At 40.6% G+C, this 26,303-nt stretch overlaps 1 protein-coding gene and 1 long non-coding RNA gene across 5 annotated transcripts in view; one reads left to right on the top strand and one right to left on the bottom strand.

Moving 5' to 3' along the window:
• The first annotated feature begins 92 nt into the window (after window positions 1-92).
• LOC134359887 (uncharacterized) lies at window positions 93-24,468 on the top strand. The gene is made up of 3 exons (XR_010021220.1): window positions 93-229; window positions 7,220-7,516; window positions 24,332-24,468. It is a non-coding gene; the product is annotated as an uncharacterized LOC134359887 (long non-coding RNA).
• The window catches only part of zer1 (zyg-11 related, cell cycle regulator), a 45,009-nt gene continuing 36,619 nt past the window's right edge, over window positions 17,914-26,303 (bottom strand). For 3 of the 4 annotated variants that reach the window (XM_063073680.1, XM_063073679.1, XM_063073678.1), the window contains 4 exons: window positions 24,296-24,484; window positions 22,963-23,060; window positions 21,892-21,994; window positions 17,915-20,459 (listed from right to left, as the gene is read on the bottom strand). In XM_063073680.1, the coding sequence (XP_062929750.1) occupies window positions 20,402-20,459; window positions 21,892-21,994; window positions 22,963-23,060; window positions 24,296-24,484 (448 nt within the window). In that variant the 3' untranslated portion in view covers window positions 17,915-20,401. Of the gene's footprint in view, window positions 20,460-21,891; window positions 21,995-22,962; window positions 23,061-24,295; window positions 24,485-26,303 lie in introns of all 4 variants that reach the window. The other variant, XM_063073681.1, reaches the window with a different exon arrangement.

Genomic DNA, 26,303 nt, shown 5'->3' on the forward strand with positions numbered 1-26,303 from the left:
GTCGGGGATAAAGCAGGGAAAAAATAACTAGAACTGAAGCTGCGAACAGCCCTGCTGAGGGGAGGACGCGATCTTTTGACAGTCTCCCAGGGAGACAGAAAGACGGCTTCTTATTGGTGCGGATGACAGGCTGGTTGGAGGTAAAACCAGTACCGGACTCTGCTGCTCCCGATCACCGGATCTTCAGTATCGTTCAACTCAAGTGTTGGGAGCGTATTATGAGGCGAAGGTACAGTAGTATGAAAGTTTGACAGAGACAGTGCCACAAAAAGAAACTAGAAAGATTTTCAGTAGAACTGTACCGAGGGTCTGAAATATGTTTACATAAATACGCTCGAAGTCTCAGGTACTGTATGCATTAAACGAGACTGGCGTAATGGACCACGTCTGACTGATGTTTTTGGCAATTACCACTTAGCTTAAAAAGGGAATGGGTTCAAAGTATGTGAAGGTACATATTTTGTCAGGCAAGGAGGTATAAGGATGGAATTGGTTGAACATATTTGCAGTGGCTATATCTCTGGAGAATCTCTTTGGAGTTAGGTAGTACAGATGTTTAAAATATTCATGTATTTTTTCCTCACAGGCAATTAGTTGGATATTGAAATGCAAATTGGTGACTGCATAAAAGCTGTGAAGTAGTGATGATGATTCAAATATCTCAATAAAAATTTTGATTACGTAAAAGGATAGGAAGGGATGTTTTTGAAGTGTGTTTCAGAGAACTTTCTTGACCAGAGGAGACAAAAGAACTGATTTACTACGCGTTGAGACATGCAACACAGCGCCGGCCACAAAATCTACCCCTCTCCCAGCTGAGCAGCCACCCTTTTCTCTGGACTGCATCAGAATCTCAGGACATTAATGGGTTCACAGAGAATCTAGTGATGACTTGTATATGAATAATGCAGTATGAAACTTTATTAATAGTTATGAGAACTTTGTATATTTTTTTGCTGTATTACAAATGCATATTCATTTTACAAAGTCTGCTAATAAAAATAATTTTAAGTATTTGGTTATAGTTTTGTTTATCATCTAAGAGCATTTTTCTGTCATAAGATGCAGATTGTTAATTTACATCAAAATACCCTACAAATTAAATGCTATTTTATGATCCACCCAAACTGATAAATTTAGCTGAAATATAATGCAAGATATCCTCCTGGTAAAACTTTTTTTTTGTGAGAAAAGGAGGCATTCATACATTGGTGAACAAAAACTGTTATGTTCAGGATATATGTTCGGTACAGAACAGTATAATTTGACATATTATTATAATTATTCTGATTATTTTCACTCCCCCCAAACACACATTAATCCAATTTGTCCAACTTCTGTTGTATGCTATAGCCTTTTCCCTTTCCAAGTATTTATTGAATCTCCTAGCAGCGCCATTTCAGACAATCAGACTATAAAGAGCAAGACTTCAATGTGCTACTGAGGAAGTATTGATCTACTGGCTGAGCTGTCTCTTAAACAGAGGCCCCATCTACCCTGTCATGTCAATGTAGAAGAGTCTGAGTCCAGGGTATTATTTTGAATAGGAGGAAAAGTAATACCCCATTGTTGTGGCTAATATTTTATCCCTCAAAACCAAAATGAATTGTCAAGTTATTATATTGTTTTTGAGAGAGAGAAAAATAAAAGCAGACATTTCCAGCACTATCTTGGTTCCTTTTCCAATTTCTTCGGTCTCCACCTTGAATATCTCACCTTGCAGAGTCAATCACAGTTCCTAATTTTTTTTTGGATTATAGTCTCTGTAAAGTATGAAATGTAGCAGCTAATTTGTGCACAGCCAAGATCCACATGAGCAATCTGATAATGACAAAATTTTTAAAAATTTTGCTGGTTGAGGGATGAATGTTGGCCAAGATACTGCAGAGAATTCCTCAGTTTTTTTCCTTAGAGGTAAAGTTTAATATCTCTAAAAGACAGTGAGTGCCTCTAACCATGGTACAGTTCTTCATTATAGGACCAAGAATGACAGCTTGGATCTAGGTTTGCATTTGAATCAGTGACCTGACAGGGATTATGGCTGACCCTTATTACAACACAACCAAAATGAGAATGTACAGTAACTTGATGTTGGAGGTATTGAGTGAGTTACAAAAAGGAAACCCTTTAGAACAATGAGTCTGGAAAGTTTGGAACAGTTAATGAGCAGGAATGTGTTGGGGTGCCTTAGATTCCACCCCTGCAATCCCTTCACCCTACTTCCAGACCGTAGACAGTAGGGGGAGATGGTGGTTGAAGATTTCAGGCTTTTACCAAGCGCATGACATCTCAGATGCAGCATCACTGTTTCTCCGGGTTCTCGCTGGGGACCACCCTATTTCTGAGCGTGTGTCATCTGCGTTTGTTGACTTTGGCCAACGATTGTAGTGCTTGGTGGATTGTTTATTATTCCAAATCCGGGGTTTTGTGTTCATCTGAAATACAATATTACATTAAAAACACTTACACTCCAAGGAAACTTATAAGATGCAGTCTACTTTGTGACCATAATAATTCTACTGTTCACATTATACATGCCACACGTCTGCAATGGGGTTGCATTTTTAAGTAGAAAGACAAGTGGGCATTATGATGGCCTTGAATATGCTTTCCCATTTAATAAGATCCTCCTGATCCTGTGCCTGACTTCTACATTCCTGCTTAATGCCCTTATCCAGTGATTCCCCTTAGGAGTCTAAGCACCCAGTGATCAAGCAGCTGAGCATTCACACTCATCCAAGAGGAGAGTTCCACAGATTTGCAATCCTCTGAGTAAAGTAGTTTCTCCTCTTCCTGAGTCTAACTGGTTGACCCATATTCCAAAACTATGCTCCCTGTTTCTAGATGTCACGCAGACTCAATATCTAACCCATCAAGCCCCAGAGAAGTAGTATATTTCAATGAAGTCCATCACATTATTGAAAATTCCAGTGACTGCATTATACATAGTTAAGATCTAAAAGATACTGTAGGTATTCTGATGTAGTTCAGACTTGCTGTGAAGGTATAAGGATTACATTTCTAGGTGGCAGATTTTATCACATTAACCTCCACTCCCCCCCCCCGCCTAAAAGTGACACACGACATTCTGTAATAGGAGTAAGGGACAAATAGATCGAATATCTCTATATGAATTATGCTAAATGGCATTTCTATCTTTGTCTACAGAAACATCTGGAGCTTTCTATATAAGCTTATATGAAAATATTCTATGTAATATTAAAAATGAACAGTTCATGATGTTAACTGTAGATCTGTTAGTGAGGTAGTTCCTCCCGCCCCAGAAGCCTTTGAGATTTCTGCAATCCTTCAATTCCAGTCTCTTTCTTTGATCCGTACAGTGTAAGCTATGAAACTTGTCCCCTAATCTCTCTGCCTTAAAAATACTCCATAAAACAAAGATCTGACCTAGCTTCAGTCACCCGTCTACTTATATTCTTAGATAGCTTACTGTAAAATTTTTAGGGGACTGAGAAAAGAAATACAAGTTGTAGGTTGTCTCCATGATCTGCACTACGTCACATTGTGGGAATAGAATGTGATTGGGAGGATAGGCTAAACAAAGTATTTTATAACTTGTACCTCAACTCAAGATATCACAATTTCCTCTAACCTGTACAAACACTGCTGTGTTCATTTGAAGTGTCTCCATTCGTTCGTTCATTCTTGCCAGCCAGTCCCCATGGTCCATGATCTGTAGCTTCAGGTCATCATTGGATTCCTGGATAAAATCAAAGCCAGTCTCGCTGCTGGGAGATGTGGCCTGAATTGCAGGAACACACAGAACAAGAGTTTCAAACATAGTGAAGCAAAGTAAAATTTGTCCCTCAACCCTACCACAACAATTTTAGTAGCTGGAGCATCATTCTTAGAGGCTGCAATTCAGCAAAATTATCTCCAAGCCCATGAAATAATTTAGAGCGAATCAATGGATTGTCTGTGTTACTTGTCCGAATGGTGGTACGGATACTGATTCAGCAACACTCAGAAAAGAGTTGGATCAATAGGAGAAAAGTAAAAGCATCCTCCACCATGTAAAAAAGACCAGGAGTGTGGGAGCTAACGGGATGACTTCCATACAGTTGGCACGGACAAAGTGAGCGGAATGGAATGCTTCTATACAACAACATGTTACGACTCTAGTCCAATTACTTTCAATACAATGCATGCCTTGTCCCTGTTAGGCTCCCACTTGAAATCATGCAGAGAGAGAGAGAGAGAGAGAGAGAGAGAGAGAGAGGCTGTATATCACCAGATAATGCTTTATTTACTGAAGCTGTTTCAGGGATTAATATTAGTCAAGATCCCAATGACAGCTCCACTGTGCTTCAAAGTTCAAAGTACATTTTATTATCAGAGTGTGTATATATATCACCACATATAACCCTGAGGTTCATTTCCTTGTGGGCATATTAAAATCTATGGATAGTAACTACGAGGGGTGATTGATAAGTTCGTGGCCTAAGGTAGAAGATGAGTTATTAACTTCAAACTTTCTGCATTTTCACTCAAAGAGTTGAACTGCACGTGCATGTAACGAGAGCCGTACAGCTCATCTCCTTCTACCTTAGGCAACGAACTTATCAATCACCCCTGCTATGGACCACCTGGAGGTTCAAGGTGCTCTCGTTACATGCACGTGCAGTTCAACACTTTGAGTGATAATGCAGAAAGTTTGAAGTTAATAACTCATCTCCTTCTACCTCAGGCCACAAAGTTATCAATCACCCCTGCTGTGGACCACTTCTACTAAGAAGGGATCTGTATGCTCCATGACCGCTGGACTAAGTGTGTACATGTAGGAGGGGACTATGTTGAAAAATAAATTTGACTTCTTCTACCTTAGGCCATGAATTTATCAATCACCCCTCGTAAAATGAGATCAGTGAAAGATCAATTGGAATGCAGAAGACAACAAACTGCAAATGTAAATATATGAGTAAATAAATAGCAATAAATAACAAGAACATGAAATAACAAGATAAAGAGAATTAAAGTGAGAGCGTTGGTTGTGGGAACATCTCAATGGATGGGCAAGGGAGCGTAGTTATTCTCCTTTGTTCAAGAGCCTTACAGTTGTGGGTACTAACTGTTCTTGAACCTGATGGTGCCAGTCTTGAGGCACTCATACCTTCTACCTGAAGGCAGCAGTGAGAAAAGAGCTTGGCCTGGGTGGTGAGGATCTCTGATGATGGATGCTGCTTTTCTACGACAGCATTTCATGTAGATGTGCTCAATGGTTGGGAGGGCTTTACCCATGATGTACTGGGCCGAATCCACTACCTTTTATTGGATTTTCCGTTCAAATGCATTGGTGTTTCTATACGATGCCATGATGCAGCCAGACTAATGCAGTGGATCCTTTGCTTCCACCTGAAAAGGCACTTCAGCTTAATGCTTTACTGAAAATGGGAAGCGTAGGAGGATCTCAGCTTAATGTCATTTTGAAGAATGGGGATTGATCTGGGTTTGCACTGGTGTATTGAAGGCCCTGGGGAGGGGCTTGAACCCCAGATATACTGACTTGAGTAAGTATGCAACTGATGCTAAATTGACCCCAACTTCAGTTATTCCTACCCAACTAGAGGAGAAGAGTAGTGACAATATGTCCCCTAGCTATATTAACATCTCTCAATAGAGGAAGGAATCAAATTCATACTTTTGGAATGGTGTGATGGATTTTGACCTCCCCTACCACAGGAGTGTAGCAAACCGTGGTAAGTAATTGAAAGGAAAATACTGTATTGACTGGCTGGTGGCGTAGTGGCATCAGCGCCGGACTTCGGAGCGAAGGCTCCTGAGTTCAAATGCAGCCGGCTCCCTTGCACGCTTTCCATCCGTGCTGGGTTGAGCGTCGAGCTCAGAATAATACATTGAGCGTAAAAATAAGAAAGCCTGCTAAAAAAATCCGTCATGATGGCGTCCCGATGACTCCACCCTAAGGGCTTTCTTCAAATAAAATACGTGTTACCTCAGCGATGGAAAGTCTCAAGTGCTCCAGTTTGTCGATTTGAATCCTTAGGCGATCCTCCAGATCTTTCATCAGAGCCAAGTTTTCATCAATCTTCAGATTTTCTCTCTGTGACATCACGATGACCCTGCTACGGTCTATAAACTAAGTAATTAGATTTTATGTTGGATTAGCTACAATTAGTTCAAATAAGTTTTTGATTCAAAGGCCACTCCATTTTCCTCATCAGAACTTTTAATCAGATTTATTCCATATTTATCACCTCTGTTCTCATACCTTGCCTCCTACCTAGTACAAAGATAGGGTTCTCCTTCTCTTTAATGTTTCATGGATCATCCTCTATAATTTGAGCTATCTTCTCTCCTTCTGTTTACGCTATCCAAAAGAGGCTGTTCCTCCACAATGCTCTGGCTCAACTCCAAACCTGCTTCTGCTCCAGAGCATCCTGTCTTTTTACATCTTCCCTCCCGCCATTCAGGGATCCAAACAGGAACTAGCGGGGGGGGGGGGGTGGTGTTGCTGTGGTCGGCATGGACCAGGTGAAGTAATAACCCAATAATACTTCTTCCAGTTTAGTATGTTGCATTTGGTATTCACAGTGCAGCCTTCTCTACCGAAGGCCACAGAGTAGTGAGGTCATGTATCATAGAAACACATTCTTCAGTTCCATGCTGACCTTCAATCACCCACTTACAGTAATCTTACGAGTCCTGACGAAGGGTCTCCGCTCGAAATGTCGAGTGTACCTCTTCCTATAGATGCTGCTTGGCCTGCTGCGTTCACCAGCATTTTTTGTGTGTGTTACTCCCATTATATTCTCCCCCACCCCCCATTCCCATCAGCTCATAGATTCTACCCTTCACCTACACTAGGGACAATTTACAATGGAAAATTAATCTTCCAGTCAGCATCTTGGATCAGGTCACTAGGTCCTTGAGGAGAGAAAGAGGAGTTTTAGATCTTGGAGCGGACTCACAGCTGGAGGTTGGAGGGAATTTTCTGGTTACAGTTATTTGAACGTTGGAAACATTAAAAACACTAAATACAATTGTTGGTAGAAATACATAATAAAAACTGATAATGTTGTAAATTCTTGGCTTTAGTGGAAAGAGAATTAGAGTTCACATTTAAGGCGAAGCGCCTTTTATATTCAAACACAGCCTGATCTACTAAGTATTTACAGCATTTTCCGTTTACTTCACCCGAATGAAAGTCGCGTTGACACGTCTTTTACCTTATGTTTTCCAGGCAGAAAACTTCAACAACACACTCACCTGCTGGGGAAAGGAAAGGGCACTATTCTTCTAAAAGAACTAGCTACAAGATGTAGTCCTGGGTTTATCTGACCGCCTGTCTTTAACTTGTTCGCTGCTATTACTACAAGTTGGGTCTCCTCGGGGAATGTGAAGAATTCTGCCTCGGTTGGTGTCAGAAAAGAGCCGGGTTGGATTCTCGGAACCGGATTGAAATGTTTCGACAGGTGATCGGGATATAATTCTGAATCGACTTTTAAAAAATGATTAGATTGCTGTCAATATAAACGTTGTAAGTACCAGACCAGATTAATTGGGGTTATGGTTGCTTCAGTGATATAAAATCCCTCCAGAACTCCCCCTAATTCTGTAAACTTCTTAAGACCGACAAACCATCACTTCAGGCCTTGAGCAGACACCATTATTAGGAACAGTACGTCTTCCTGGACCTAAACCTGGGAATTCCCTCCCTTACTTCTTATGTCTCTTACTTTCTTCTTCTCTCTTTCCCCATCCAATTTCTTTTATAACACTGATTTAGATCATGCACTTTATCAAGATTTCAGTCTATCCTTTATATCTTCCTTGATTCTGTATCATATTTTTGAGTAAGCTCGTGTGCAGCATCTGAGAAAGTGTTACTACTGAACCATTACATTAAAGCCGATGTTGAATAGCTATTTCGTAATAGCTGAGTATTACGGAATGTTAACATTTACTGAATCCTCATCATACCTCATTTTACCTGTATGTTGATTAGAACATATACCTTGTCCGAGGTCGATGGGGCAGGTTCTGGCCCATTGCAATTAAAAGAATATTCATTACCACAAGGAAAGCACTTTAGATCAATTTAAGTACCAGCGGTCAGTGTTGAAAACTCTGTTATTCATTATGGATGCAAATAATTTGGATGTGGCACATTTACCTAGTTTGTTGATGATATTAAATCAGGGGTGTGGTTGATAGTGAAACAGGTTACAGTGAATTGCAAAGAGATCTTGATAAGTTCAGGGGATGGGCAAATGGATTTCAACTGAGATAACTGTGAGGTGGTGCCTTTTGGACATTCACCTATACAGTGACTAGCAGGGCACTGCCAAGTGCTGTGGAACAGCAGGGCCTGGGAGTACAAGTGTGCAGTTCTCTGAAAGCAGTCATGCAAGCTGACAGGATGTTGAAGAAGGCACTGAACATACTGGACTACATCAGTCAGGGCATCTGTTCCGGAGCTGGGACATTATATTGCAGTTATACAAGTCATTGGTGAGCCTACACTTGGACAGCTGTGTACAGTTTTGGTCGCCCTGTTATAGGAAAGACATTGTCGAGCTGGAGAGGGTGCAGAAGAGATTTTCCAAGGTGTCACCTGGGCTAGGGGGCCTGAGATATAGGGAGAGATTGACTAGGCTGGATCATTATTCCCTGGAATGCAAGAAAATGAGGGACACCCTCATAGAAGTATATACAATCATGAGGGGTATGGAGAAGGTGGGAGGTCATAGTCCTTTCCCTAGCATTGGGGAGTCCAAAACTAGAGAACACAGATACAAAAGTAAGAGCTGAGAGACTTAAAAAGACAGTCGAGAGGTAATGAATTTACACAGAGTACCTGGAATGAGCTGTAAGATGGTGGTTGAGATAGGTACAATATAAGAGGTATTTGGAAGCATATGTGGAGGGGAGGGGCCAAGTTCAAGCAACAGGGACTAGCAGAGAGGTTGCTGTGGTCAGTACGGACCAGTTGGGCTGAAGGGCCTGTTTCCATGCTGTATAGCTCTATGACACGATGACTCTATGATACGATGACACGATGACTCTCTAAGTACCCTTGAAACCTACTCATCATTACTGTCTTCCCTACAGCATAACAAGCAAAAAACAAACAAATTTCTACTACTCCTGGTGTTGCTTGAGTGATAAATATTGGCTGGATCATTAAGAAAAATTAACTGCACTTTTTGAATTATTGTCATTTATTTTTATAAACATTAGTCTCCTTGGGCAAGAGAAATGTAAAGATGACACCATTAACAGCACCACATCTCCTTACGGTCTGCTGTCCAAGAATATATACTTAGTTGTCAAGGATGAATGTACAACTCTTTTAGGATACTGATATTCCACTCTATAAGCAACCATAAAACTCAAATCAACAAAGACACACACAAAAATTCTAACATCCACCTAATAATCTAAATCTGTAGGTTTTTTTTCCAGTTCATTCTACAAGAACCAAAGGTTAAAATTCAGTGGTTTTCAAAATTGCTGAAGTCTAGTTTTGTGTTGTTTCATTTATATCTGTCTGACACAAGACCATAAGACACAGGAGCAGAATTAGGCCATTTGGTCCATCGAGTCTGCTCTGCCATTTCATCATGGCTTATTTATTATCTCTCTCAGGCCCATTCTCCTGCCTTCTCCCCATATCCTTTGAAGCTCTTACTAATCAAGAACCTATCAACCTCCACTTTAAACATACCAAAAGACTTAGCTGCCACAGCCGTCTGTGGCAATGATCTCATCACCGTCTCTTCATCTCTATTCTAAAGGGATGTCCTTTTATTCAGAGGCTGTGCACTCTGCTCCTAAACTTCCCCACTCTTGAAAATATCGCACTCCACTTCCACTCTATCTGTCTTTCAATATTCAATAGGTTTCAATGAGACCCCTCCCCCTCACTATTCTTCTAAACTCCAGACAGTACAGACCCAGAGCCATCAAATACTCTGTACTCTCTCCAATGCCAGCACATCCTTTCTTAGATAAAGAGCCCAAAACTGCTCACAATACTCCAAATGCATTCTGACCAATGCCTTATGAAGCCTCAGCATTACATGTGGGTACCTTTATATGACAAGCAGTGGGAGAAGTGGAATAATCTAAATGAGAACGTTATGTATTGTAAAATTATTCACTATGTATAATAGCATCACCTACTCTGCCCTTTCATTCAAATTTCAACATTCTCTCATCATAAACACACACAAATCTATATTGCTTATGTTAGCAGTAATTAGACGCAATGTATTAGCTAAATTTTGATGGACTTGGTCTGTGCTCAACCAAGAGATCTCTCTTAAGAATCCAGTAGCACAATCTAATTGATATGTGTGACAAGGAACTAATAGTCTGAGAATAGACCCGTGTGAGTGGAACATTTTTGAAAAAAGTGGTTTGGGTCTCCCTACCACACCCACCTTCTACCTTTTCTTTTCTTGGTTGAATCAGATCAAAGTTTGCTCAGTTTAACTATTCCTTTACATCGGCTTTGATCCAGGATCAGTTCCTGGAGGAAATCCCTCGATGGAATTAGTGAACCTTTGACTTTTAAAGTAGCACAGATTTCTGAATTCAGGAAATTGGCACTCTTCCTTAGTTGATTTTACTACACCAATAACTCCCTAATACTACAATAGAGTGGAGCAACCCTGGATATAATTTACATGTTTAAGAACAAATTAGAAACTCAAACAGAATCTGGAGGAAATGTTGTGTGAGTAGGAGTTAAAGCCTGAATCTTTATGCTTTCTATGTATCAAAGACATGGGATGCACACCTTCCAGACAAAAATAATCAAATGTGTTTGTCCCTGGTTTATCTAATGTAATTACATGTTTCACTCAATCCCTGGAATCCTCGCAGACACCCAATCACTTTTCAGGTTCAGAATGGTGTCACAGCCTTATGTGAAATACAGGAATGTCCTAGTATTGTACAAATAACAGATCTGATCCCTGCCTCGTTAAAAATTGAAACTCCTTGTATATATAAAAAAAAAGAAGAAAAGGAGTGAGATATTTGCCAGATGGAGGAGCTGTACAGAAGGCAGCACCAGTGATTAATTTTGTCTCTACAGTGAATGAGATGATGGGTTTGGCAGGGCAACGCAGTCCGTTTCTAGTGACTGCAAGTTGGGAAGTTGACTACCCTGCCTCACTTTTGCTATGGTGGAGAATGTTCCCACTAAAAGCAAGTCAGATTTTTTTTCTTTTGCCCATTTAATGAAGTACTGTATGTCTTGCCTTTGTCCTAATTGCAAATAGTTTAAGCAGCCCAAATCATAAACATAAGATATTCTGCAGATGCAACACACACAAGATACTGGAGAAACTCAGCAAGTTAGGAAACATCTATAGACAGGATTAAATAATTGATGTTTCGAGCAAATATCCCTCAAAGAACTGGAAAGGAGGGGGGCAGAAGACAGGATAAGAAGTTGGGAGGAGGTGAGGAAGTACAAGGTGGCAGGTGATAGGTGTGATGTATTTAATATTTCAGTAATATTATAAATATATAATTTGATTAAGCATTCTTGTCGTTTAAGTAATATATTGCGGGTTGCATGTAAAAGTACATAAATAGCCCACGTTATCACTCCACCATGTGATACGCGTGCACCTCATTTAAAGTAAAAACAAAGTTACTCGCATTCCCAGCTCCGTTGTTTTTATGTTTCGAACATAGAAATCTACATCTCATTACAGGCCCTTCGGCCCACGATGTTATGCCGACCATGTAACCTACTCTAGAAACTGCCTAGAATTATCCTACTGCATAGCCCTCTAATTTTCTAAGCTCCATGTACCTAAGAGTCTCTAAAAGACCCTACTGTATCCGCCTCTACCACTGTCGCCAGCAGTGCATTCCATGCACCCACCACTCTGTGTAAAAACTTACCTCTGACATCCCCTTGTACCTACTTCCAAACACTTTAAAACTATGCCCCCTCGTGTTAGCCATTTCAACCCTGGGAAAAAGGCCTCTGGCTATCCACACGATCAATGCCTCTCATCATCTTAGACACCTCTATCAGGTCACCTCTCGTCCTCCGTCACCCCAAGGAGAAAAGGCCAAGTTACAAAACATAATAGTGACGAGGAAGTTTTAAACGAATCTGAGATGCCAACCTACCTGTTAAAGTGCAGCAAGACACTCAAGTTTAAATAGAAAATTGCTGCACATTTTTATTTTCTTCACAAGGGGAGAAAGTCACTCGAGTTAAAAAAAAAGGGCAGAAGACAGACAAATTCATGGGTTCATGAACAGTGAGTACTGGGTGACAATAATTATAAAAAGAGCAGAAATGGTTGACAATATCGTGAAGATTGACATGTTTGGTTACACATCAGATATCTGGATGTTATATACTGAGCGAATTGAGTGATATTTTGAAGCAAATGAAATAGCCAATGAGAAGTGAGTGCCGGTTTTGCTGAGTGCAGTGGGTTTAAAGGCATGCAGTTTGGTTAGAAAATTAACTGCTCCAACCAAACAAACCAAAAAGAGCTTTGCTGATATCATGAAACTAATGCAGGAACACTCAGTACTATTGTTGATTGCAGAACACTTTATGTTTCATAAGCGGAATCAAAAGGGAGTCTATTTTAGCATACATGGCTAAATTGAAGAGCTTGTCTGAGCATTGTCAGTTCAGTAATGGGCTTAATGATACACCGAAAGATAGTTTAGTTAGTAGAATCTTAGAAGAAAGTTTTCAAAAACGGCTCCTAATCTGAAGCACAACTTACATTTAAGAGTAGTTGAAATAGCTGTATCAATGGACATAGCAGAATCGCAATTGAGTTGCAGTAAGGAATGGAAGTGATTGTGAACAAAATTGCAATATCTAAGCAGAAACCTGCATGGCCAAAGTGTGTTACCACTGTGGCAGGGGCTCACATACACCAGACCAAAGCAGATTTAAAGGTGAAGCTTACAGAAAATGCAACAAGTAGGACACATACAGTGTTGTGTAAAAGTCTTGGGAACATATATATATCGCTAGGGTGCCTAACACTTTTGCACGGTACTGTAGTAATTTTATGTATTGCACTGTACTGCTACTGCAAAAAAAGAACAAAAAATCATGATGTATGTGAGTAATGATAAATCTGATTCTGATATAGGTTTCTGTTGTGGACTGAGTGGGAAAGGGGTAGGGAGAAGGGAATCATTTTTGAGAAAAAGGGGAAAGGAGAAGGGAGACAACAGGAAGCACTGGAGAAACATTCTGTAATGATCAGTAAGTCAATTGTTTGGAATCAAATTACATTGGTGTCTCAGGGCTGGGTGTGTCTGCACCTGTGCCACACCCCCACTTCTGCTCTACCATCTGTCCCACACCTCTCCCACGGCCCGCTCCGCTCCATGTTGACAAATACAGTACTGTGGAAAAAGCACACCGAACAGGCAAAAAAAAAAGAGACATGGACTGCACAGAGAAGAGAAAAAGATAAAAAGTGAAGTTGCAGTTTCAAAAAGAGCACTAATCTGCATGTTGTCAATGAAAAATCTGATAATGATCAGAGTAACACAGGACTGGGTATCCTTGAGATTTATAATACGAAAACTAACTATAGATAAGAAACACTCACAAAATGCTGGAGGAACTCAGCAGGTCAGGTAGCATCTATGGAAAAGAGCAAACAGACAACAGTCTGGGCCAAGACCTTTCATCAGGACTCTTGGCCGGAAACATCAACTTTTTGCTCTTTTCCACAGATGCTGCCTGGCCTGCTGAGTTCCTTCAGCATTTTGTGTGTATTACTTTGATTTCCAGCATCTCCAAATTTTTTGTTGTTTATAAACAATCAATATGGCTTATAGTGAAAGTGAATGGCAAAATAACTACAATGGAATTGGACTCTGGCTCAGCTGTTTCAGTCATTCCACAAAATGAGTTTGAACAGCATTTCAAAAATACTGAACTGAAGCCTGTTGATGTCCCAACAAGAAATTATACTGGAGAAAAGATAACACCCGGTGAGAATGTTAATACTGAAATACAACTGCCAATGTGGTAAAAACAGGAAGGCCAGCATTGTGGAGTCGTGATTGGCTGAGACAACCACAATTCGATTGGAGATCCATCCACAATTTGCATGCCACATTCCCTGTAGGAGAATCAACTGAAAGCGAATTAAGAAAGGTTTTTGATGATGCCAAACTGTCTCCATGTTGTACACCATGAACTGGTGCCCAACAGAGGGCAAACAGGTGTTGGAGCCAACTCTGTGCCTCTGGTTGGAAAACATTGGACCAAGGAAGGATCATACTGCTCAGAGGAATTGTGAAAGTGGTGAAAGCAACAAAAGCAGTTTTTGTAGGCAACATATCTGAGAAAGCTTCTGATGGTAATCAGGCAAGTTACTTGCGAAACGTGGCTTGGTTTTAAGCTGCAAGAGAGTTCAAGGAGCTTCAGGAAAGATGCAACCGTTCAGCTTTTGGGAGTATAAAGAACCAGAATCTAAGGTTATTGCATGAGCTTCAAGTGGGAAAAGTAGATGCAAAGAACAAAGTCCTGGTGGAAGAATGGAAGACCAAAAAGAAAATAGTCAATGGAGATATGAAAACAGGATTCATCAGATGTTGTGGATGAGAAAACCAAGAAGAGAAATCAAATTGTAAAGGGAGCAACAGAAGGATTAATAAGAGAATACTCCAGTGGACTAATTGCACCTTCCCTCCAAATATCAAGATGCACATCCTAGAAAGAAGAAAAAGGAAAAGAGGAGGATGACAAAAGCACGATGGAAATGGAAGAGGATAAACAAAACCTATTTTCTTGAGAAATTAGAAAATTCAGAGAATCAAGAAACTAGAAAAAGGCAAGAAAAAGAAAGACAATTAGTTGAAAAGGAGAGAAGCGAAGATTGAAGTAGATCCTGAAATAAAAGCTGAGAAAAGGAGAAGAAAGGTGTCCAGAGCTGTCAGAATCACTTCTTGCAGTCCCAGAGCCACCTCCTACAAACACAATGGAGGAGGCCCCAGAACCTGAGATTGTTTCACAGCCACAAGTCCCACTTGCAAAGACTTCACATCACAAGAGTAAGAAAGCCTCCACAGCGATTAAATCTTTAGGACTGAATGGGACAATTTAAAATTTACTATGCTGTGGATGCCTATATAGTGGTTTTATTATACAGTATACCGTATAGATGATAGATGGAGCTCGTCAGCCTGGGAAGGCAGTCCATCTAAGAGAGGGGAAAACTCTGATTTCAAACCTCTGCTGCTTTGCGGCCATACCCACTCATGGGAAAGGCTTCAGGAGTAAACCTTGAGTACAAATCCGGAGCTGGAGTCCCTAAGGCAGTCTGACGTTGCCTTCAACCTCGTTCTGGCAACTCCTGCAATGACACTGGTGCCAAGCTGTATCAGCTCTTGCCCTTCCCTTGGACAACATCAGTGTCGTAGAGAGGGGAGACTTGCTGTATGGGCAACTGCCAGTCTTCCATACAACCTTGCCCAGGCCTGCACCCTGGAGAACTTTCCAGGCGCAGATCCATGGTCCTGTGAGACTAACGGATGCCACCATATACAAGTTGAGATGCATTCTATATTGAGTTGGGAGTTTATATCTAAGCAGGATGGAGTGTTGTGCATTTAATATTTCAGTAATATGGTAAATGTATCTTTTGATTATGTGTCCTTGTTCATTTAAATAGCGCATAGCAGGTTATATGTAAAAGGCATATGTCATCACACCACCATGTGATACATGCATGCCTCTCTTAAAGTAAAAATAAGTTAAAACTTGCAATTCCCAGCTCCTTTGTTTTCCTTTCAATTAGTTTTTATGTTTTGGAGTTACAAAACATAACAAAAGGTGATAAGCAGCCCAAGTATCTTGAAGAATTGCACCAAGGTAGGTCAGTCTTTCAGCTGGAGAGTTTCACTGCAGCTCTAGTTAAGTTTGAAGTTCCAAAAGAGAATTAAAGGGAAATAAATAGTGCTCTATTTATACAATATCTTCCACACTCTCTAAAGTCATAACAGCCTCTGAAGTATTTTGAAATACTGTATAGTTGCAAATCTAGGAAATTAAACAGCTAAATTACACACAGCTAGTTACCACAAATAGCACAATTTGATGACCTTTTTAGACATGGCAAGTGAATCTTACTAAATGAGCCACAGCAAATACTCTTTTCTTCAACAGAGTAGCACACAACTGTGCTGTGTCATCACTGCAAATTCCTCCAAATTTAGAAACAAACCAATGTCAGCATTCTCTGTCAGGCCAACATCTCCAGGTCCGAGGCTTTGGTCCGTGGTAAGGGATAGGATATATAAGTTGATGGAGATGCTACACATATTCAAGGAAGCTTTAAGAATATTCTTGAAAATATGTGGCTTCTCCATCAACTTAGCAGAATTCCTGGTTCATGGTCGAAGCGAACCAGATTTATAACTATTTGGATAGACAGGGTCTGATTAGGGATAGTCAACATGGCTTTGTAGGTAGTAGGCCATGTCTAACCAATTTATAGTTTTTCAAGGAAATTACCAGGAAAGGTGATGAAGGCATGGCACTGGATATTGTCTGCATGGACTTTAGAAAGGCCTTTGACAAGGTCCCACATGGGAGTTTGCTTTACATTCAAGATAAGGTAGTAAATTGGATTAGATATTGGCTTTGCAGAAGAAGCCAGAGAGTTTGAGCAGATGGTTGCATCTCTGCCTGGAGGCCTGTGGTGTGCCACCGGGAATGGTGCTGGGTCCACTGTTGTTTGTCATATCAATGATCTGGATGATAATAAGTTGAACTGGATCAGCAAATTTGCAGATGATACCAAGATCAGGGGTGTAATGGACATTGAGGAAGACTAACAAAGCTTGGAGTGGGATCTGGACCAGCTAGAAAAATGGCAGATGGAATTTAATGCAGGCAAGTGTGAGCTGTTGCACTTTGGGAGGACCAACCATGGTAGGTCTTACACAGTGAGCAGTTGGGCACTGAGGAGTGTGGTAGAACAGAGGAATTTGGGAATACAGATATGTAATTCCTTAAAAGTGGCATCATAGGTAGATAGGGTTGTAAATAAAGCTTTTGGCACATTGACCTTTAATGTATAGGAAGTGGGATGTTATGTTAAAATTGTATAAGATGTTGGTGAGGCCTAATTTGGAGTAGTGTGCACAGTTTTAGTCACCTACCTACAGGAAAGATGTAAATGAGATTGAAAGAGTGCAGAGAAAGTTTACAAGGATGTGGCTGGACTTAAAGAACTGAGTTATAGGGAAAGGCTGACTAGATTAGTACTTTATTCCCTAGAATGTAGAGGACTGAGTGAGGATTTGATAAGGTATACAAAATTACGAAGCATATAGATAGGGTAAACGCAAGCAAGGCTTTTCTACAGGTAGGGTTAAGGGTGAAAGGTGAAGTGTTTAAGGGAATATGAGGGGTAACTTCTTCAGAGGGTGGTGTGAGTGTGGAATGAGCTGCCAGCACAAGTGGTGAATGTGTGTTCCATTTCAACATTTGAATAGGTGCATGGTTGGGAGGGCTATGGTCCCGCTGCAGGTCGATGGGACTCGGCAGATTAATGGTTCAGCACCGGCTAGATGGGCCAAATGGAGTATTCTTATGACTCTATGACCAGACAAAGTGGAGTAGGAGCTCTTTTCATTACTGCATTTTGATGACGTTACACTCACTGCACTGACACAATTTTGGCCATTCAAGGGAAAATTGTGTTTGCAACTCATGTCCAGTCATTGGAAGCACTCCAAAATCTGGCACAAATGGAGTGGAAGTAAGTCACTTTTACTTCAAGACAATGCCTAATCTTTTTCCGGGGTGTGGCAAGTTGATTCTTATGTACAACAGTCTCAACTTCTGGAATACTGGAGTGCACTTTTCTCACAACTGTAACAAATATTTTCCTGCCATTACCTGCTTCCAGTTAAGATGGCGCTACCAAACGCGCACAACAGCTCACTGGTAGTTCAAACGGTGAGAAAATTGACTACAAACATCATTAAAAACACCTTTTCTGAGGTTAATTGTGTTAAATTATCGCCACAAAGACAGAAGGGGCCAGTGACGGCAAGGCGCGTTCAGGGGGTGACTCGAGATGGTGTGTTGCAGAATTGATGCAGATGGACTGAGCCTTTTGGAGAGGAGCGGTCGGGGCAGTGGAGTTCTGGCCCCGGTGTGAAATTGGATTACTCTGGGCACCGAGCTGATTTGAAGCACTTGAGAGTTGTATCAGGCTGAGCGGAGACATCTGGGCACGGAGCAAGTCACTGGGCGGCGGATCGTAGGCCTGGAGCCCTTTGCAGCAGCCGGGTCCTAGTGTGAAGCACGATTCCCTGTTTAGACTATGTAAATGCTGACCCAGATCAGAGGTGAGAGCCAATTTCGTTCGCTCTCCTCAATGGTCACTCCTCTCTCCATGGCACTGAGGCGATGAAGACTACCCCGGCTGCTGTGTTCCATCCCCATTAATATGATGAACTGATACCAAGGCTTTGGGCCTACTCTGGGCTGAGGATCTGAAGGCTCATTTTGATTTGAAATGTTTTTATTCACTTCAATTGTTTGCATGATTTGTGTTTTTTATTTGCCTTTTCCCCCTTTCTCTTGTGCATTGGGTGTTGGTCTTTTAGTTTTTTCTTTAATTGGTTTTCATGCTTTGTGGCTACCTGTGAGCAAACAAATCTCAAGGTTGTATAATTTATACATCCTTTGATAATAAATATACCTTGAATGCTTAATAACAGAAGGATCCTCAAGGTGCACCTGTCCAGCTGTTCAATGTTGTACTCTCTCAGGTACTTTTACATCAGGTGATAACAATACAAACTCAGAAACAAAGTAAGCTTTAAATGATTCACACAAAGATTAGAATATGTACAACAACTAGATGGTTAATACAAATACCATGTCTGTTTTGATGCTGGTTGTCCATTGTAGATACTGAATGTACCAGCAGTAGGTGCATTGGCTCTTTATCTTCGTTGTGTGTTAAAAACACAGAAGCTGCCACTTCATGGAATACCTAAAGTGTGACTGCAACAGCCTCAGGAGTGAGACTTGGCCAACAACAGATGCACAGCTGTGGGGTTGATACATGCCAGTAATACATCATCTGGATCCACCCTGACGTAAAATTTGACAAGCTTTCTATGAGTCACTGATTCATCAAATTAGATAAGTTGTATTGATCAGATCACCAAGAGAAAGAACGTCAGCTTTCCCTCAACTTCTCATCACTCCTCCCAAACTCAGATTGAATTGAGGTAACTTGGGAGGAGAAGGAGGAGGAGGGCAGATGACTGGGGATGAACAAAAGGCACAAACCAACAGTTGATTCTCAATTTGTTTTGGCATATCCAGAATGTAAAGAATTATTTTAATTTAAAAAGCCAAAATATATACCTAAATCAACTCAAAGATTACTTACACATCAATCAAACTACCCATAATTAATTATGAGTGTAACCCTAAATACTCAGTTTTCAATAGAACTACCTAACTTGCTTGATATCATATCACCATATTATTCCTGATATAATTACACTGTATTAATATTGCAGGCCCACTGAGAACATCAAGTTTATAATTAAAACTGGAAGTAAAAAACATTTTAAGTGGAAGCTATCATAGTTATTATTTTATCAATAGCTGTCATTTAGTTATTATGTTAAGTTATTATAGAACTGGAAACTAACAACTTTGGTGCTGCCTTAAAGACTAAGCTCACAAGCTTGTTAACATATCATCAGTTGTGGATCAAGAACTAAGGATCAGCACATCTACAGGAACAAGTGCCTCAACAACAAATCATTTATTAATTACTCCTTATTTTTCTTAAAAGTTTATAACCATTGAATTTGTTTCTAACCGTTGACATTTGATTAACTGGCACAGCCCAAGAGATTTCACAATCAAAAAATTTTCAAGACTAACCATGGAAGCACAATTTACAAAAGAAACATGAAAAGGAAGGACAGGGAGAGATAGAAAGGGGGGGGGGGAAGAGAGAGAGAGAGAGAGAGAGAGAGAGAGAGAGAGCAAGACAGAGAGAGAGAGAGAGAGAGACAGTGAGAGAGAATACAGCTGGAACGCCAGGGTTGGGGGGGGGGGTGGAAATGAGACTCAAAAGGCAATGAGAAGAGATTAAAAATTAAGAAGGAAGAAGGGTTAAAGTGGGAGAAAACGCTAATTCCTTATCCAATAAAAAATTACATGAATTAACATTTTCTTGTGCAACACCAAATGATTCTGCTGCGTGTCATCTTGACACCACGTCATGCACAGAGGTTCTTCCCTATAATGCATCTGATGCATTATTGTAGCAGGACATTAAAGTTCCTCAGTGTTTACTTAGACTCCACGCCTGACAGGAAATAGTGACAGTCGGTAATAGCTTATCTTCAGCCTTTAACTCGATGTGTCCATCCGCTCCTCTTTAAAGTTCTCACAGAATTTAATGACCTCTCTGTGGATTAGAGAAATAAAAAGAGTAATCACTTTAAAAGAGATTAGTATCTTAATTATTTTGTTTTTAATCAAAGTTGAATGACATCATTTGAAATTGGAAAGAGCACAATAAAAGTAGAAAATCTGCAGATGCCAGAAATTGGAAATAAAAAGAGAAAGTGCTGGGAAGACTCAGCCGCTTAGGCAGCATCTATGGAAAGAGAAACAGTTAACGCTTCTGGTCTGGAACAGTTCAATTAGACCTGCTGAGTATTTCAGCACTTTCTGTTTTATCATAAGAACTGATAGATAGATACTTTATTGATCCCATCAAGAATGCTTCATCAAGAGGAGGTCTGTCTTCTATACCCAGGGTAATGCCCACTGCCAATTTTTGTAAGCTGAAAAGATCAAACACTCAAGTTAACAGAACACAGAGGAAATACAATTATGTTCCTATCACTTCAATCCAGCTGCTAAAATGCTCCCTACCATATTTAGCGGCACTCCTATCCTCTCATTGCTCAACTAGTCCAAAAATACCTTATTTTGTGTTCTTGTGGGGGAGAGGCTGAACAAATACCCATCATGGAACTTTCAGAGTCCCCATTTTAGGCTTGATGATTGCAGATGATACTATTTTGAAATAAAGCTGTCCATGCGAAATGCATAAGCTTTGGAAATGCAGAAAGGATCCTGGCTGTGTTTTGTGACCAGATTGCCAGGGACTGAGAAGCTGCCAGTAGCTTTAATATTTTACATGGTGTCTAGTCTGAATGTGATAAAGAGATTATAAAGATTAGCAAACGAGGAATTCTGCAGATGCTGGAAATTCAAGCAACACACATCAAAGTTGCTGGTGAATGCAGCAGGCCAGGCAGCATCTCTAGGAAGAGGTACAGTCGTTGTTTCAGGCTGAGACCCTTCGTCAGGACTAACAGTGTCGCCACACTTCCGACGTCAAACAAGCCGCAACTCACTGATGGTAACCGTACGTCTTTGGAATGTGGGAAGAAACTGGAGCACTCGGAGGAAACCCATAGGGTCACGGGAGAATGTACAAACTCCTACAGACGGTGGAAGGAACTGAACTCTGATCGATGATCGCTGGCACTACAAAGCGCCATGTCAACCACTAAGCTACCGAGCCACCCAATAACAGTGACAATGACTGCCAATTTGCAGACAGTTTTATGTGCTTAACCTTTCTCTGGTGTTTCGCTATGGCTCAACTTATGTGAGTTTGGATCCTTGGAGCAACTAGTGCAAGATCTGCCCTATGATTCTACGGTGTCACTTTCTGGTGTAACGTTAAAAGTCGAACCGCTGCACTCTGAAACAATGAGAACATCAGATTGAAACCTTGTCTGCATTTCAGCCTTCCTACATCACCTCAGGCTCAAAGTTCTCTGAATGGGACACACAGTCCTGCCTTTGAGAGTATTACTTACTCTGCCATGTCTTTGGTCTCTGATCTAGCTGTGTCACTCTCGATCACTCCCTTCAGCAATTCAATTCCATTCTCTTTTATCAACAACGTACAGTATTTCTCAGCTGAAGATTTAAGTTATTCAGTGTTAGGTTCACAGACTGCTTTCAGCTCATATACAACATCTCATTTTCTGGTTCAACATTTTATTTCTAACAGCAAGCTTTTAAAAATAATAGTCATTATTCCCAAACACCTAACGTTTCAAATTTAACACCTTGGATAGGGGAACGGATGGCCAGGGGAGCGGGAAGGGTGAGGGAAGCTAGAAGTGGCACTGACAGTTGAATTTGTTTCCTCCCCTCCTTTCTGATTTTCTTGCAGGGCACATTAGTCTGATAGTACCATAGACCAATTTTCCCAGCACAGAGTGATACTGGGCAGTTAGCCAAATAATGGTAATTTCCAATGCCAGCACCATGAGTGAAGTTGCCAAAAAACTCAAATTATTCAATAACACCAGCATAGGTGCGACAGGTCAAAATCGGCATCCTGCTGTGCTGTATCATTTCACAAATATGTTCCACTTTAGGAACACTGTCCAGTCTGGCATGGTGTATGTATTATGTGCTTTAATCTTAATATTTATATCATTTTAAAATGTTATCTGACAAAGAGTTACTTCAAAGGAAATGTTCAGTAAAATCGGTTTTAAGAAACATTTTGATGGACGGCGCGAGAGTTGGGAGTTTTTTGATAGAATTTCAGAGCTTAACGATTAGACAACTGCCAGTGGTAGAATGGACAACATCAGTAATGTATAAGCAGCTGGAATTCGAGCAATGAAGAAATCTCAGAGGGTTGTATTGGTTAAGGAGGTTACAGATTTTGTAATGGTTATGGCTATGGGAAGATTTTAAAACTAGGGTAAAGAATTAATAAGCTCTGAAATGCAGGGGCACAGTATTGCAGTGATGATCTTTCTAGACTAGTACGTCAGAACAGTGGAAAAACAAATCCCACTATGGATATGAGTTTAATTATCAGTCCTTTGCAATGAATGTTAAGAGACACATTATTAAACAGTACTTACGATAGACTGATGTAAGGTTAAAGAGTGCCCAGGTTGCCCAGTGCTGGCTGACTGGAGCCACTTGCTGAGGAAGAAGGCGCAAGATTGGCTCAAATGATCTGCAGGAAGGAAGAAACGAGTAGCAGTTCAAAGGCCCTATGCTTAGAATACCACTGCTGGCCTAAACACCCGTCTGGTGGCCTAAACACTCTACCACTGGCCAACTATTTCATCACTAGCTCTGCAGCTAGCAGCACACAGGAAAGCTAAAAGTCATAGGTTGAGTCTATGGTAAAGAAGGCACAAATGTAATGTTGCCATTTATTTCAAGGGGAATAGAGTATAAAAGGAAATAATGCTGAGGCTTTATAAGACACTAGTCAGGCTGCACCTAAGAGTACCATCAACAGTTTTGGGCTCCATATCTCAGAAAGGATGTGTTGTCATTGGAGAGTCCAGAGGAGGTTCATGAGGATGATTCCGGGAATGAAAGGGCTAACATTTGAGGAGTGTTTGGCAGCTTTGGGCCTGTACTCACTGGAATTTAGAAGAATGTTTGGAGGGGGGAGGGATCTCATTGAAACCTACTGAATGTTGAAAGGACTAGATAGGGTAGATGTGGAGAGGATGGTTCCTGTGGTGGGGGTGTCCAGAACTAGAGGGCACAGCCTCAAAATTGAGGGGTGACCCTTTAGAACAGAGGCAAGGAGGAATTTTTTTTAGCCACAGAGTAGTAAATCTGTGGAATGCTCTGCCACAGACTGCAGTGGAGGCCAAGTCCGTGGGTATATTTAAAGCAGAAGTTGATAGCTTCTTGATCAGTCAGGGCATCAAAGAAAATGGCGAGGAGGCAGGGGTATGGGGTTGAGTGGGATCTGGCATCAGCCCTGATGGAATGGCAGAGCAGACTCAATGGGCTGAATGGCCTAATTCTGCTACTACATCGTATGGTCACTTATTAAAACTCTGGCCCTGATGATATTGAGCACAATGTCTGTCACTGGAATATAGCAGCCCACAAGCCAAAATGCATATTTAGCCAAATCAAAACACCCAAAAATGTGACCTAAAACACATTCCAGTGGCCAAAACATCTCTTGCCGTTAACACAAAGTACCAACAGTACATGGCTCAAGTACACACCATTCACTGGCCAAAGTACATACCCCCCACCCCCACTGGCCAAGGCAATCCATCACTACCCAAAAGTATCCTATCGGCCAGCATAGCAGTATTGTCTTAAATTAATCACAAAGTAAAAAAAAAATCACACAATCCCACCTTTCCTCACACGCCTTCCCATTCCCATGCTCAGTTCATAATATCATGCCACAGTGAATTTTCCACTTCTCACCTGTAATTAATGTTTCTTCTTGAATTTTTATCCCAGCTGGAGATTGCTCGCCACATCCGATCCATCACATCAACCCGACGAGGTTCTGCGATGGTCCAGGCCTTATCTCCATCAAATATGATATGTGACAGAACCCCACAGGCATTGTACGACACCTCAATCCCATCTGCATTGCTTTCTAAGAGACGGCTGTAAAAGAACCATAAAATAAAATCCACGTTTTTTGTGTGTGTGGGAGAGGAGAAAAGGAGAGCTTACACAGAAAAGAACTGGTGTTACTATGTCTACCTTCCTTACTAGAAATATGCTGACAAGGACAAGGAGATGCTTTTTATAGCAAGATCTAGGAATAAATAACATTTTAATTTCAGTATTTGATGATTCTTCGCATTTTCTTGCTGGTAACAACGAGGTTAATGGGATTAACTCAACATATGGAGGATAATGTTTGTTCACTATTTCCCCCCTTTTTTCATAGAAGAAAATAGTTACAATGCAGCAGTTCTTTGAAAATCCATTATTCTATGAATAATTTCCCTTGAACATATTTTATTTGAAAATTTCTTCTGAATTTGTGTATTCATCATTTTGGGCTGCACTGATGATAATCTCAAATAATCAAAGAAAATACTTCTACTTTCACCATTAGATATTTAAAAATTAGTTTAAATTTGCATCCTCTGGCTGCCACTCTCCTATAAGTGGTAAGTATTTCTCTCTTTCAATTATTATCAAAGCCCTTCATAATATTGAATGGCTCAATACATTATTTGTGATGTATCACTCTGCTCTAAGGAGAACAATCCCAACATCTCTAGTCTCTCACCCTAACTGTTCATCCCTAGTGCTAGTTAGTTAAATTTCCTCTGCACCTCTCTCCAAGTCTTGATCTCTTTCCTAATTTTTTTGATTTTTTTGTTGGAGTAGTTATGATTGTGTGATAAAGCAAAACACGGAGCAACAATGCAGTACATCTTGCCTTTCTGTTGGTCATGGAAAATTTATTTCTTAATACTACAGGCATGCCTTGGATCCAAATTGAAAATCCATCAAATTCAGTTCTGAAATGCTCAATCTACTCTTAACCGCAAAAGCTTTCTGATAGACACAATTCCACATTTCCATTAGTCTTCGTGCAACTAAAATTCCTGACATCACTCCAACTTTAATTTTACGTTCTTGCTGTGGGTGCCTCCCAGCAGAGGAGATAGATTCTCTTTCACTCTTCTGTGGGCTTTCTCATTTAACCATCTGCTACACTTAAAAACTGGTATGCTCATGCATCCCCCTACACTCAAGTAAATACAAGGCTCGTTTATGCAACTACAATTGGACTGTTTTAACCCTACAATCATTCTAATAAATCTGACCTTTGTACTCCCTCCAAGGCCAATATATCCTTGGAACATTTTAATAAAATTTGCCTGGCATTGGGTTAACAGCTGGCTGCAGAAAATAAACTGATCTGATCACATTAGCTTCCTGACAGATGTTGTAGGCTCAAATTACCTAATAATGTCGCCACTGAGTGTGTGTATGTGGTGTTCTATTGCTGTAGCCAATCCACTTCAAGATTCAATATGTTGTGCATTCACAGATGCTCTTCTGCACAAAACTGGTGTAATGCATGGCGATTTGAGTTACTGTCACCTTCCTGTCAGCTTGAAACAGTCTGGCCATTCTTCTTTCACCTCTCACATTAACAAGGTGGTTAATTGCCCACAGAACTGACCCTCTCTGGATTTTTTTTGTTTTTTTCACTATTCTCTGTAAACTCTAAATTCTGTTGTGTGTGAAAATCCTACGAGATCAGCAGTTTGAGATACTCAAACCACCCCGTCTGGCACCAAAAATCATTCCATGGTCAAAGTCACTTCTAACCCATACTGATGTCTGGTCTGAACAACAACTGAACCTCTTGACCATGTCTGCATGCTTTTATGTATTGAGTTCTGCCACATGATTAGTTGATTAGATATTTGCATTAGTGAGCAAGGTGTACAAGTGT

Source organism: Mobula hypostoma, chromosome 21 (genome assembly GCF_963921235.1).
Source record: "Mobula hypostoma chromosome 21, sMobHyp1.1, whole genome shotgun sequence".
Taxonomy (NCBI): Eukaryota; Metazoa; Chordata; class Chondrichthyes; order Myliobatiformes; family Myliobatidae; genus Mobula; species Mobula hypostoma.